This window comes from Dendrobium catenatum, unplaced genomic scaffold, assembly GCF_001605985.2.
Source record: "Dendrobium catenatum unplaced genomic scaffold, ASM160598v2 fragScaff_scaffold_29, whole genome shotgun sequence".
Lineage (NCBI taxonomy): Eukaryota > Viridiplantae > Streptophyta > Magnoliopsida > Asparagales > Orchidaceae > Dendrobium > Dendrobium catenatum.
The window spans coordinates 312,381-327,498 of record NW_021318491.1 but is presented as its reverse complement, the minus strand read 5'-3'; the positions used below and the strand labels follow the sequence as shown (position 1 = coordinate 327,498).

The window sequence follows — 15,118 nt, the reverse complement described above, 5'->3', positions numbered from 1 at the left end:
TTTTTTTTTTGTTAGGAGACCCTAAAGATTCCACCATAAGTTAAACCAATAAGAGAATACTATATTATCCATAATTGAGAGTATTCTTGGGTCGAGGCTTGAGATGTAATTAACCACAAGTTCTTTCGCCCGTAGAGAACCGATACTCACATCACATAAATATCATTCGAACTTATGTATCGAATGAAAAAAATCTCATGATTATTGAATTATGCATATTATTATCCATCGAGATGTGTAGGCAAAAACTGTTATTCTCCATGGATAAACGTATGCATAATTCTATTTGTTCTCTCATTGGACTACTTGCGTAGAGTGTAAATGTCTGCAACAGTCTTATCTTACTACATAGTGTGATTGTATCATTTGCATTCTACCCCCACGAGCAGCATCCTTTCAAAGACTCATAATACATGAGACAAATATCTTCACATTCCACTTTATTCTGCTGGCTAATATCTAAATCCAAACTTGTTTTGCCCATAGGACTTCTTTGTTGATGATGAGATCACCAATGCACTCCTAGGTTGTATTTGGTGCATGGAATCAAAAGGCCTATAATTTGATATTTATGATTTTGTTTATTATTTTTTAAAAATAAATTTTTAATATAAATTATAAAAAGCAAAAAATAAAAAAGAAAAAATCAATAAATAACTGTCACAAATGAAGCTTATATCTATACTTTAGAAGTTTTCTTAGATGAGATGTCAATATGTCAAAAAGATCAAATGTTCCACCAAATTAATATGCTTAGATTTTTTTTTTTAGTCCTCATATAGTTTGAGTTTGACCACGAGATGTGTTATTTATGATGCATTTTCTTGATATTTTCTTCACAATGAAGTTACGATAGGTAAAACTAGTAATTACAAATAACTTGGATCATTTCACATTTTATTAGAGATTATTGCTTGTGAATGGAAAGGGGAAAAAAAATCCCTCATGTAGTAATAGTTTATTGGCTATTCATAATCATTCTTTATTATATCAATATCATATGACTTCGATTTGAAATAATGGACGACTTGTAGGCTCACAGACATCCATAGGAACATTGCACCATCCATATTTCATTGGCCATGCTATTAAATAATAGAGATGTGCCCACATGAGTGTCTTTAGTATAGAGATGCCAATATTTGACACGACCTAAAATTTGATCTAAGCCTGACCCAAAAATTTCAGGTTTATATCAACCTGAACCCCAACTTAGTTCGGATTAGGGATTTTGACCCGCTTGTAAACCAGGTAGAATTCAGGTCGGATTAGATTCAGATTGACCCAAACCACCTCTCCCTCTCCCTCTCCATGAACCTAGCTCCGCCGGCTCCAATGGCAGATTTGTAGGATTTGGCTCATTGGTTGAATAAACACGGCGGTAATTACAAGTCAGGTCGGGTTGACCCAAAATCCGAACTGAGATGAATTCAGGTCTGAAAAACTGACCCATTTCAAAAAACGTGTTGGTTCTGATTGACCTGAATTATGTATGGTTAATTCCGAATTGAACCCGAACCCAACCCATTATCCGATTTTAACAGCCCTACTTAAGTAGTACCTTGATAGTGAAATAAAAAAAAAATAAACAAGCCCACAGTACACGAGCAGTTTGATGAGAAGCAAATCTTAGAGAAGGGAGAGGGCAGGATTTTGTTGAGACTTAACATCCTATGAAGTAACACCATACACAAGGATTTGACCGACCTCGAAGATTTACAATATTGAATGGGTTATTTTATCAAGGATAATTGAGAATATTCATATATAATTTTGATCCCCTACGTTTGCATTATAAAATAGTTGCTGTAATTGAAATTTCATAATAGAGAAAAAAAAATGTATATGAGATAATGCAAATGATTTTTTTTTTTTTTTTAATTTCATCGTTATCATCATAATGAAAACTAAAACAGTTGGAACATGAAATAGTCATCAACTGAGAGAACATGTAAAAAAAATGTTAATGTTTCTGTGCATTTTATTTTCTTCCATTTGTTTGCTCTCAATAATTTAAATTGAGTCGCAAACTAATTTCCAACTCAAATTTCATCACATAAAACAACAAACAGTCCATAAAAAGTAGTTACAAGCTAAGAACCTGGAAGCATGGCCTTCTCTCCACATTCAAGCTCCAGTGGAATTCTATCTTTGGAGGACTTGCTCATGAGCAGTCCAAGTTTTCTACCAAGTTTTTACTATACATCGGTTCATGTGTGGTGCATATATCTAGAACAGCTCCAAGAGTATACACTTTGAAAATGTAACAAAAGTTTAGTGAGATTTATGACAAATCTCAACAAGAGAAATAGCTTCCTTCCCATCAGGTGTTCTTCTCCAGAACAGCAAGAGCTGGTGTAAGATAGTTGTTTGCTTTGTCCGGCAAATGCGCCACCTACACAAAAGAAATCACCAATTAAATACTTTCCGGAAGCCACAAACAGATTCAATCGATTATAACTTGGTTTTAGACTTCATTACCAACTCATAAAGCTCATTGCCCTCCTCTGCGACGTATTCATAGCATACCTGTGTTCAAAACAATCAAATTAGAGAGACAGAGAGAGAGAGAAGAAGCATCCACAATCACATACATCAAAGCTCTTGTTTCTTGCTGTTGAGTCATGCAATGCCTTTACACATATATCAGCTACATCTGCACAGCTAATGCCCTGCAAAAAGTTTGAAAATTGAGTCTCATATACGGTCTTAGACTGAAATGAAACGCTGCTTCGGCCATACCTGAGAAATCCTATTCCCTTGATCAAATATCAATGCTCGTTGACCGCCTGGCTCTTCCTGCAAGAACATTTCAGAGGCTAGAGTTATCCTATTTTTATACAAATTCAAGAAGAAATTTTCCATCTAGGTATTACAATAATATTACATTGCAGTCAACTCCACCCTAATTCCTATCTATCGGAGCATGTAACGTGCATCTACATGTATCTAAACATGAATATGTGCATTGTATGTGATTTTGAAGATAGTTTTCTGCTTGCATGTGTTCACTAAAATTTTTCACGTATGCCCGTCTCTTTCTTTATTTGTTAAGTCATTACATGCGTGCATTGTCATGTTGTATCTATATTTAGGGTTCATTTTGTGCCATCATAATCACCATCAGTAGTTTCATCCCAAATATATGGAGGCGGGTTTATGAATCTTCATTTTGAGGCAAAAATTTTCTGGTAATATTCAAGAAATTTGGCTCTGGAAAATAGCAATTAGGCACATAGAATTTGTGCGAACAAACATTTAGTTATGATTTTCAAAATTTTCAGCTCTTAAAAAACACATTTATTTTGTATCAAACTAAACAGCCTTATAGAATAAGATATTTATTTATTTGGTGATATAACCTTGAACTCGGTTGAATGCACAGTGAATATTAAGTATATTGGAAAAAACAACAAAAAATCTAGAGCTACGTATTTAATGAAGTTATTTAAATACAACAACAACAAACCTTTATCCCAATATGTGGGGTCGACTACATGAATCGTTTTTCTTCATTGTGTCCTGTTAAGGGTCAAATTCTCATCTAAATCTAATAAAGAAATGTCATTTCTAATATTTTCAAATCAAATCTTTTTAGTTCTAGTTCTACCGTTCTTAACATAAGTCAAATCTTATACATCCACTTTCCTAACAGGGTCATCGGAAGGTTGCCATTTTATGTGACCAAACCATCTAAGGCGATCTCTCTTAATCTTATCTTCTACTGAAGCTACTCCAACATTTTCACGTATATACTCATTTTGTATCTTGTCTTGAAGAGTAAAGCCACTCATCCACCTTAGCATGCTCATCTCTACAACACTTAACTTAATATTATGCTTCTCTTTTAATGGACAACATTCTGCACCATAAAGAATTGCAGCTCTCACTACCGTTTTATAGAATTTTTTCATAAATTTGAGAACGACTTTTCTATCACACAACAAGCCCGATGCATTCCTCCACTTCAACCATCTAACTTGAATTCTACTACTAATATCCCCATCTGTTTCACCATCACTTTGAACAATACACCTAAGATATCTAAAATGTGTGCTCTTATTAATGACTTGATCGCCCAAAGTCACAATCCCCCTACTAGATCTATTATTACTAAAATTACACTTCATATATTCAGTTTTAGATTAACTCAAATGAAAGCCTTTAGACTCTAAGGTTGACCTCTATAATTCAAGTTTATCTTCAACTCCCTCTCTAGTATTATCAACAAGAAGAATGTCATCAGCAAAAAGCATACACTAGTGTACAACCTCTTGCAAATGTCTAGTGAGAACATTCATGACTAAAGCAAAAAGATATTAGCTTAAGGTTGATCCGTGATGTAATCCAACAGAAATAGGAAAATACTTGATTAAACCACCTTGTGTTTGAACACAAGTAACAGCTCTTGCATACATATCCTTAATAACTTGAATATAAGCATTAGTAATCCCTTTCTTATCTAGAACTCTCCATACCACTTCACTTGAAACTTTATCATATGCTATATCTAAATCAATAAAAAGTATATGTAGATCCTCTTTATTCTCTAAACTTCTCCATCAAACCTCTTAATAAATATATAATTTTCATAGTAGACCTACCTAGCATGAATCCAAATTGATTTTAAAAAACATTAGTATCATGCAGCAACCTATGCTCCATAACTCTCTCCCATAGTTTTAAAGTATGACACATCAACTTAATTTCTCTATAGTTCGCACAATCTTGTGCATCACCTTCATTCTTAAAAATAGGAATCAACACACTCATTCTCCACTCATCTGACATCTTTTTAGTCTTCAAAATAATTGATGCAGGACTACTTAGATGAGATGATTATGGGATCATTTAGTCATTGCACAACTCGTGATTAGAATAATATTAGAACAAAATTAATAGCAATTCTAAAACGAAGAATCAAAACAAGGAGATATTTGCTTAGGTTGCAATGAGGTACGCTCAAATAAGAATTAGGATGCAATGAGGTACGCTCAAATCCTACAGTAACTAAGCTTAAGCGAGAGCAATTGGAAGAGTCCGTCGTGACTGCAATCAAACCAACGAAAATTTAGACTAAAAGGAATAAGATGCTCGGGAGAGAAGAAACCTTCGTCAAGGGTTGGTAGAGATCCTCCATTCAATGCCTTAAAAATGTTCGTCGATAGCCTCGACCAAGTATATAATGTACACTCCAAATAATCCTTGACGGTGAAATCAACTGTTGGGTTCACGTCGAAGAACGTAGATTGTAGGGTATCTACGTAGCCGTCTTCGTCCCAAGTTATGCCGTAATTAGTGTCTGGATCCGCCATTCATAGGAACTAATGGTTGAAATCTCTCCACGGTAGCGAATGCTCTTGAAGATTATCAAGGACAAAGACACAAGAAGCTTTCTTCAATATGTGATGAAGAAACAATCTCAGATTTCCTTCCCAAAATCTGAGAGAAATCTCAGATTTTTATGTTTAGGAAATAGAGATAGAAGAGGGAGAAATAAAGCTTAGAACTCAGGTGGGGGAATTAAGGAGGGAGAGAGAATTCGACAGAGAAAGGGGGAGACGGGTATGGGGAGAGAGAAGGGTAAGGGGGCGGCTATGAAGAGGGGAAAAGGAAAAGAATTAAATATATTTCCAAAAGTGAAATTACTACTTTGGAAATAAATTAATCCAAGCAAGGTGAGTGGAAATTTCGGTCAAGAGGGATTTATGGGGATTTGAAATTATTTCCTAAGTGAGGGATGGGTTTAGGAAATAATTAAAGGAGATTTAATGGGATAGGGAGAGAGGGCCGGCGGCATCCAAGGGAGAGAGGGGATTGAGAGCAATTAATTGGGGTTCCTATTTTTGGATATAGGAATAAGGAAAGTTTTATACTTCATCCAATTTAAATTTTAAATTCAATAGGATGAGTTAAGAAACTTTCCTTAAATAGAGAAGTTAAATTAGGAAAGATTTTGAATTCAAATTTCAATGAATTTGAATTTCAAAATTATCCTAAAGTAATCTTCAACCCAATTAGGAAAATCAAGGGAGAAGGGAAGTGGAGTATGGCCGGCGGCTATGGGGCTATGGCCGGCGGCAAGGAAGGGCTTCGGGCAAGGTGAGGCCGTGGGGTTTGGGGGAGGAGGAGGGGTCGGGTGAGGTGGCCGGTGGCTTGAGGTGGAGGGTGGGGGAAGTTCGACGAGGGGAAGATGAAAAGACAAAGAAGAAAACCACGAACCCGGCCGTATCCAAGGTTGGTGGGTGATCCGATTTCCCTCTCCTAGGAATCTCTCTAATGTTCTCTCCAAAAACTCTCAAACGCTCTCACAACACAAGAGTAGAAGAAATATCATAATAATCATTCATTAACTTCAAATAGAACAAAGGTGGGCTTTAAATAGCCTCATACAACTGACTCAAAACAAAAGACACAAATGCCCTTTGGGCTTACATACGACAACTCCCATAAGAGGGGTACAACGGGAAATAATAAAACCACATAAGCAAATAACAAAATACATGAAAATAAAAATACATCAGTGACTCAAAAATATAAAGACTCGATCGTGGCCGTAGATCGGCGGCCACGTCTCTGATAAACTTTCCATGATGATCTGATGTCCCCATCAATATTATTAAAAAGTTTAGTAAGCCAAGAAATTCCATCATCTCCTAAGTATTTTCACACCTATATTGAAATATCATCAGGTCCAACAGCTTTTTCACACTTCTTTTTTTTTTTAAGTCTTTTAAATTCGGTTTTACTAATACACAGGTAAAAATAAAATAACTTTATTTTTCATTTAGGGTGCTAAGGTCACTAAAGTCAGTCGCATTCTCATAATCTTCATTAAAAAGTTTAACAAAATATCTCATCCACCTTTGTTGAATATCCTCTTCTAATAAAAACACTTTTGACATTCATCCTTAATACACTTTACTTGAACTAAATCGTTACTAGTCCTATCTCTTTGTTTAGCTAATTTATACATATATCTTTCACCCTCAGTTTATAATCTATTATATAAATCATTAAAAGTTAAAATCTTTGCATTGCAAATTGCTTTCTTAAACTCCTTACGCTGATGGCTACTATATTCTAGTAGCATTAGAGTAGTTAAAAAGAGAGATTTTTAAGATTTTTATCATTTGACATAGATTTTGAAAAGTAATATCTATTTTTTATTCACTAAATGGAATCAACATAATGTTCATTGTGGAGCATGATTGCACCTGCAAGGGACCCGGGCGAATGATCGTGTAGCCAAGGCCTGATCTTCTTAGCGAATCTTCCCCGGCCTAGTAAAGAAAAGAAATGTACAATGAAGGAATTTGGTTTAAGTAGGGTTTACAATTAGCAGCTTGTAATATACAGTTTGGCAAGCAAGAAACTACCTTCTTGGCTTTTAGCACCTGATCCTTTCTACTGGATTCAATCCCAGATCCAGTACATGATACCAAGATAAAATCAGTTTCTCTTCCAGTCTTCAACATTCAAAAAATAATAATAATATTCACGGGTGTTAGGATAAGAAAATTTATATCTTATTGTAAGAAAATATTCTTACGATAACAAACTGTACTGATTACAAATAAGCAGTAAGAAAGCTCCCTTGTCGGAATATATATGAGGATGAAATGATCAACCGTCAATACATTCAGCCAGTTGGTTAGGCAGGTTAACCAAAGAAAAAGAGCTCATAAAGCAATGGGGCGTAATTACAGTGAATCAGCTAGGTGGTGAAAGATAGAGGTGGATCAAATGTGATCTAGATCGTCAAAGACGATGAAGTAATCTGGCTGAAGATGCTGATGGATAGGAAAGGGAAATTTAATTATTCCAAAAAAAAAGAACCAGATATTTTTTGCAGATACATAATTGCAGTATTAAAGTTGATTACGTAGAGTCTCTTAGCATTGTAATACTCTATACAAATGAAGTGGACCTTCTCCTACCTAGAACCTTTTGGAGTTCTGATGACTGTATGTTTTTGCTAAAACCATATAAATGAGAATGCTTAAAGATCAAATTTCAGTTGTTCAGCCAAGTTTACAGCAATTACGATAAGGACTGTGGGTGCATGTAACACAAATTGCCATAACCCCCAATGTTCCTTTTATCATTATGCAAATATAGCTGAAGCAAGGTTGGATGAAATCAGGAGCAACATACGGGTAAGGCCTTTATATATTCCAATATCAGCTTGAAGCTCCTAGGATCCTGTGTCATTCCTGTAGGTCCTTCAGGAGGTCTCTACAGAGAGAATATTATCAATAAAGAGGTCAAAAAGACATCCGGTGATTTTTACTACAGAAAATCACGAGTTTGAAGAACTGATCAACCTGTCTTCTTGGTTCAAATCGAATTGTAAAAGTATGTACTAGGAAAGGATCTAGCGGAGGATCATCTGGTTTAACAGGTCGAAAAGATGAAAAGGGTATTCTCACCTGAAAAAGACAGCTCATAACTATTAGATATACTTGCTGAAAAGAAATAGGATGGATTAAATTGCATGCCAACACTTGAACGGTACCTACCCTGCAGAAGCCCACTTTTGTGCTCATTCTAGCAAAATATAATTTGCTTTGGGAGGTATCAGCCAATGGGCCAGACTCTAGAATTACAATAAATGACCTTCCATTTCCACCAATAGAGAGAAGTAGACCGTCATATCTGCAAATTTAATATCCACAACCGTGAGAACCGATAAAAAATATATGCCATCGTCCGCCAATCAAGCCAGATAATATATTACATTGAATTTCTGACGATAAAGTCAATACCTATCCAGGGTGGAGCCCAAAGGCAAGGAGAGTCTCTTGGAAAGCTCGACATATCCACCTCTTGTAAATACATATCCTGCAATGGATAAAAAGCAGGGCATTTATACCAGGAATGCTCAACAACATCCTTGGAACTGAAGAAATACTCTATATGACTGACTGCTCCGAAATTATATCTTAAGGCTTTCGAGAATGTTCATAATTTGATATTAACACCCAACAACGGAAAGAAATTAAGTATTTGACATTGGGTTATAACGTTCTGTGATGCAAAGAAATTAGATCTACTCCCTTTCTTAAAAAATTTTCTCATTCTGAGCTTGGGGAAATTTTCTGAGCATAAATATTTGCATCATCCTAGATTGCACAAATCGCTAGCAAGGCACTAGATAAAATAGCATTTTAGGAATCAACGTAAGGGACACAAATCTTTAATCGCTAAGTACCTTCTTTTTAGTCCAACGCTGAAGGAAATAGTAGGTAAATCACCAAATATTCCTAAGAGAGAAGAAAACTTAATGAACAGAGAGATGTGTGCTCATACCTGAAAACACAGCTTCTCCCGTTTCAATAAATTCCAACTTTGCATCCATTCCTCCATCATATTTCGCAGCAAGAACATCCTGAAAGTAAGTTCCTTGGCGAACTTCCCACCCATCTAAAGATTTAGAAGATTTGAATTTAGCTAGCAAAAGTTTGCTCTTACTGCTTTTTCCCGCCCTTAATTGTGCTAATTTATTGTTATAATCCTGAACATCAAATTGCATAATTAGCACCTTATTCAAACTATGTATATAGTGCATTGATACAAAACTAGGCATACTAACCATAAGTAGTTAGGATAAAGTTAGTAGTGATGATGATGATGATGCAATGCTCGGTTAAAAACACTGAAAGTAAAAGCAAAACAAGTACAGAGGTTCTTGAATTAACATGCCTGAAATGCCTTGGTGACATTGTATACTCCTCGATAGTCCACTCTGTAGAGGTCTGCAGTTATAAGAGAGCGAGCCGTGGCACAGTAAATGATCTTGTTGCATCCTTCTATTGCAGTCTTCAAAGTTGAAGGTTCACCCACATCACCAAGTACAATGTTTACTGATCTAGGAAGCATATCTATCACTTCTGAATCAGCTTTCCTTACCAAAGCCTGAATTGTTCACCTCAACTTAATAAATTATCAAATAAGCTAAAAGTATTTGGCACAAAATCTTTATAGGCTAAAAGTTGAATAATTTGAAATGGCATATAGTTGATTGATTTCAAAAAAAGGAGATTTTAAAGAGCATTGACAAGAAACTGTAATCTGAATTTTCAGGTTCTCATAAACAAAAAAGTATATCAGATATGGATCAGGATCACTATTCGTTAAAAAAGTCTCAATCTCAATTGGTCACGCCAATTATTAGATGTTAATTCTGTGCGGAATATGATTGTGTCGATCAATTGGGTTGTATTATTGACTCATACCTCAATTTCATTGGTCAAGCTCGCCAAGGGTTGCAATGGACCTTGCCACATAAATTTTTTTCTTTGTGTAGTCATACAACGCCAAGACGTTGTACATTAGAGCGCTAGAGCGTTGTACACTTCTGCACCGCAGCGTCATAGAATGCAATGCAACGACACTATAGTTTTAACTTGTAAACATAAAACGGAGCATTGAGGCTCTCTAGAACCAGCACTATGAGTTGGGATGGAGACAAAGAGTGGAGCACCGCAGAGCTCCCAACCCAGGCGCTATGGCACTGCAAGTCAGGCTGAGCATTTTCTTTCTCATTTTTCATGTTTAACTTGAAAGTTTGTGATCTTTAATATTGTAGAAGTGTAGCTTTGTTAATTCTGAGAAAGAACGGTATGAAGAAGTGATGTGAGTCAAGGAGAGAGATTTGTACAATTTATGCAAATTTTCATAGTTAATTTCTTGGTGTGGTGTGGTGTGGTTTCGTGGTTTTTCCCAAATTTTGGGTATTACCATGTTAAATCTTGTTGTTCATTTTCGTTGTTTTCTTTTCTTATTTGTTTTATTGTGTGATTTACTTCCCAACATTGGATACCCAATGGCGAAAAGGAATTGACATTATATGCATAAGCCAAAAGCTGACTAACTTGTCATGGCATGGGGTGGGCTTCTTGAAACTGAGGTCTGAATTTCAGGTTCCAACAAATGCAAGATTCACAATGAACTAAATGTATGCTACGAATGATAAGAACCTGGGTTACCTACCTTAAAACAGTTAATTGTTTCAATGGATTTACCATACACCCAAGTAATTTAGAAAAAAACAGTTTAATATATGAGAAGTGTTATCTAGAATCATATGAATAAGAAGTGTACATGAAGCTCCCCAAATCATATGAATAAGAAGAGTGTATATGAAGCTCCCCCATTGCACAATCAGAGAAGGGGATGAAGGAAAACAGTCTTACATCTACACTTATAGAACGGCTGCTTCGTGATTCAAATCTAGGACTTCCAGATTATAATGGAAGCACTTAACCGCTGCTTGATATTACATAGAATCTCATAAGACCAGGACAAACAGAATTAACTCCACAGATCATAGCAACATGCCACAATTTAAGTAACTCTGTTACATATAATAGAAAAAGAGATAAATAATCAAAATTGTCCCTTGACTCTTTATAAAGAATCAAAATGGTCTCCAACTATGTGAAAGTCACAACTGTAATCTCTGAACTTGGACCGCCAGTCCAAGTCTTATTTGCAAATCGAACCAATTGAGCCCCCTCCACCCCTGTTGCGCACAAACCAAGCAAGCTCCTTCACCTCTTTTGCACGCAAGCGGGCCCTTTGAACCGAGTGGTTTGCCGCCAAATAGAACCACTACATTATGGTTATGGCCAGAGCCCATACGCTCCCCAATGGTACTAAATCTTTGAGATATGAATCAATAGGATATAATCGATAGGGCAAGCTCTCTGTTAGCTAAGGTGGATTCAAATTTGCCTCCTCAGGCAAATACTCCTCCTAGGTCTATAAGGTTCCCCTGGACGAAGCAACCTATGGCTGCCGACAATGAACCTTCTGTCAAGTTGGGTCGACTACCTCCTCCGAATAAGTAGACTAGGGACCATGATGGCCCGGGACGATGGAACCATGGGATCTTGATTGGGTCCATCATCCATTCCACCACCATCCGCTTTAAGTGCAAGATGATGAAATTTCTATTTTAAATATCAAATCCCAAATTCCGTATACCCATGTTGCTACTATGTGCCAAATACTACATATTTCTACGTAACTGATTGATGACTAGCCTTAATTGAAAGTTCTCTCTCGTTATCGGGAGGGGCAATTAACTATAGGGGCTTGCCCCTATAAGACCAGAACTCGGATTATAAAGTCTCGCAAAATGAGGGCGAAATCTCTAGTAGTGTCTTATCTACAAACTCAATCTGCCTTCCTAAAATTTACCCATAACATAAACCATTAAAACTCCCCGAAAAACAACTGGGATCTCAGAGCGCGAATTTTCGGAGCCCAAAACAACGTCAAGATAGCACTCCACTAATTGTCTCCTTTCTTTAATCTATAATTCACAAAAGTTTTTATTTTTCACCCTTTAATATCCAATACCCCTATATTTAAACAGCTAGAACCCTTCTAATTTCACCTTTTTAATTAACAGTTGCTCCAAGAACAGCTCCTTAGCATTTTTCTCGAACATCGCGGCTCTCACACTACATGCATATCGTGCAAGCTTCTGTTTCTCAACTGATTTTCTATTTAAAGGAGTTTATGGAGGTGTTTGTAAAATATAAATCAAGTTTAAATTTTGATTTGACAAATTTTGGAAATAACTTTTAAAACTAAATCTATCACTAAAAGTGAAAGATAATTGGTAATTAATCTGAAATCACATAATTTAAATTTTGTGCTAATCAAACAAATTAAGTCAATTTTGTAAAATTTGGCTTTTTTTACTTGATAACTTGGATGTTCTCAATTTTAGTAGGAACATGAAGGGTTGAGATTTGTACTGTATATTTATTTGATTGAAAGGATATCGTTGATGTTTATATCTTAAAAGAAAAATCTTTTTATAATATGTAAATTAATGGAATAAATTCCCATGAATAGCACAGGGCATGATTCTACCTTTATACCATTAGCAATTCTTTCTAAGTCTCGAAAATATAATCCCTTGACTATTTAAGATAAGAATTAAAAAATTAAAAAAAAAAAAAAAAAAAAAAAAAATAGCCAGGGGGGTCAGCGGTGGGGGGGGACAACTTATACTGTATATTTGTTTGATTGAAAGGATATCGTTGATGTTTATATCTTAAAAGAAAAATCTTTTCATAATATGTAAATTAATGGAATAAATTCCCACGAATAGCACAGGGCATGATTCTACCTTTATACCATTAGCAATTCTTTCTAAGTCTCGAAAATATAATCTCTTGACTATTTAAGATAAGAATTTAAAAAAAAAAAAACTATTCATCTTGCCAGGGCTGTTTGCACACTTGATTGTCCCTCGCAAAACAAATGTAAGAAGTCTCGCTGCCACAGCTTCAGTGTTGCATCAATCAAAATATGTTTCTAATGTTTTTTTATCCATTCTCTAATACGTTTCAAAACAACAAGTAAAAGAAAGGAAGTAAGAACAAGAAACAGTGGCATTTTGATAACTAATTTACCTTAACTTTGTAGCCTCTAAGCATCAGCTTTCGGACAAGGATCCTACCGATTCTACTCGTGGCTCCGACCACCAGCACGGTGGTGTCCTGCGCTTCCGGGATAGTAAACTCACACATGGGCCCGCGGATCAAGACGCTGTCCAGCAGATCCTCGTCGGTGGAGGTCGTTGAGAGCTGCCCTAGGCCTGAGAACTTTTTCCACACCTGATCAAAAATCTGTCGCGATCTCCTCCCCAACCCCACCGGATTTACATCATCCAGACTAAGCGACACCTGCTTGCTACCCGAACCCTCCGCAACTAGATCAACTGCTTCTTTGGGCGATGGCACATCTTCCTTTTTCGCCTCCTTGTTCTGCTTCTTTGCACCAATTTTACCTCCTCTCTTCCCTTTTTCTCCGCCATCGCCGTCGCTCAACTTGCTTATTGGCACCGAGAGAGAGAAGCATCGAGAGGTGGATGTAAAATTGTTGGTATTGGCAGGGGAGAGGCCAAGGAACCTTGTTCTTGTGAACAAAACATTCGAAGATGCAGCAGCAGCAATGCGTCCGCCGTGCAGGACCATCACGCTGGCGAACCGTTAGATGAAAAGGCGCAGATCGAATTGGGAATTAGAAGAGAGCTCGACGAATGAGGGGAAGAGCTATTGGTAGCGATCTCCCTTTGCGTTGTCCTTCTGAACTGTTTTAAATCTGGTGCCCGTAGGGAAGCTGGGAGCTTAGTGGCCATGACCCTAATTCCAGCCACAAAATGGAGAAGAAGAGAGAAGACGGGGGGATTAGAGAGCGACAGCGGACTTTTGTCTGGATAAGAAGCGGGGGGAGAGCGAAGTGGAGGTGGAAATGGAATGGGCCCAATGGCTGCGTCACAGACCACACTCAAGCCGGAACACCAGCGTACGACACGTGGCTTCTTCAAACTCACAAGTGCTTGCTAGAAGGCTACAGTCGACGTGGCATTGATAAAAATTTGTAGCATTTTCTTGTTCAATTTCTTAGAATTTTTTTCTTTTTTTATTCCTTTATACTATTCTTATTTAAAACTAATTTAAATTTAATATTTTACCACGTAACAATTTCTGATATTAATATATTTTATAATATGTTTTTCATAAGTTTTAGATGTTGATAATATTCTGATTTAATGAAATTCAACAACTATTAATAATACTCGTAGATAATTTATTAATAATAATATGCATGCTTGTTGCGGGCTAGAACATATGCGGCGATTGAGTTAGATTTTTTCATCTCAGCGTTGTACGGATTTCTATCACACAAACAGAAAAGATATAAAACACAATGATTTTTACGTAGAAAGCTTTGGACAGGGAAAAATCATAGGTGTCACACCCAGTTAAAAGAATTCAACTAGTATTTGCTTGTGTTAAAAGAGGCTGACTCGTCCTTAAAATTTAGGATGATCAGTACAATAATCAAGTCACCGGTAGAAATTTAGTTGCAAACATATATTAGAATGCTGGTATCAGAAAATTGGTGTCTGTTATTTGTTAGAGAGAGTTTTAATGTTATTTGGAGGTCGGACGGAACTCCGATGTCACTTGAAAGTGGGGCGGAACTCTGGCGTCACTTGAAAGTCGGGTGGAACTCCGGCGTCACTTGAAAGTCGGGTGGAACTCCGACGTCACTTGAAAGTCAGGCGGAACTCCGAAGTCACTTAAAA

General features: G+C 36.5%; 1 protein-coding gene across 2 annotated transcripts; it reads right to left on the bottom strand.

The window, feature by feature from the left end:
* Positions 1-1,953: 1,953 nt before the first annotated feature.
* LOC110092422 lies at positions 1,954-14,190 on the bottom strand. Of its 2 annotated transcripts, XM_020816955.2 has the most exons (13): positions 13,437-14,189; positions 9,706-9,918; positions 9,313-9,517; positions 8,769-8,844; positions 8,523-8,658; positions 8,328-8,432; positions 8,158-8,238; positions 7,380-7,469; positions 7,218-7,283; positions 2,743-2,799; positions 2,595-2,672; positions 2,482-2,529; positions 1,954-2,395 (listed from the first exon to the last, which is right to left on the bottom strand). In XM_020816955.2, the coding sequence occupies exons 1-13, from the start codon at positions 13,998-14,000 to the stop codon at positions 2,324-2,326; spliced, it is 1,791 nt and encodes a 596-aa protein (XP_020672614.1). In that variant the 5' UTR covers positions 14,001-14,189; the 3' UTR covers positions 1,954-2,323. The 2 variants fall into 2 exon arrangements, with proteins under 2 accessions (XP_020672614.1, XP_020672615.1); XM_020816956.2 differs by lacking the exons at positions 7,218-7,283; positions 7,380-7,469 and having other exon boundaries at positions 13,437-14,190.
* Between the last annotated feature and the right edge of the window lie 928 nt (positions 14,191-15,118).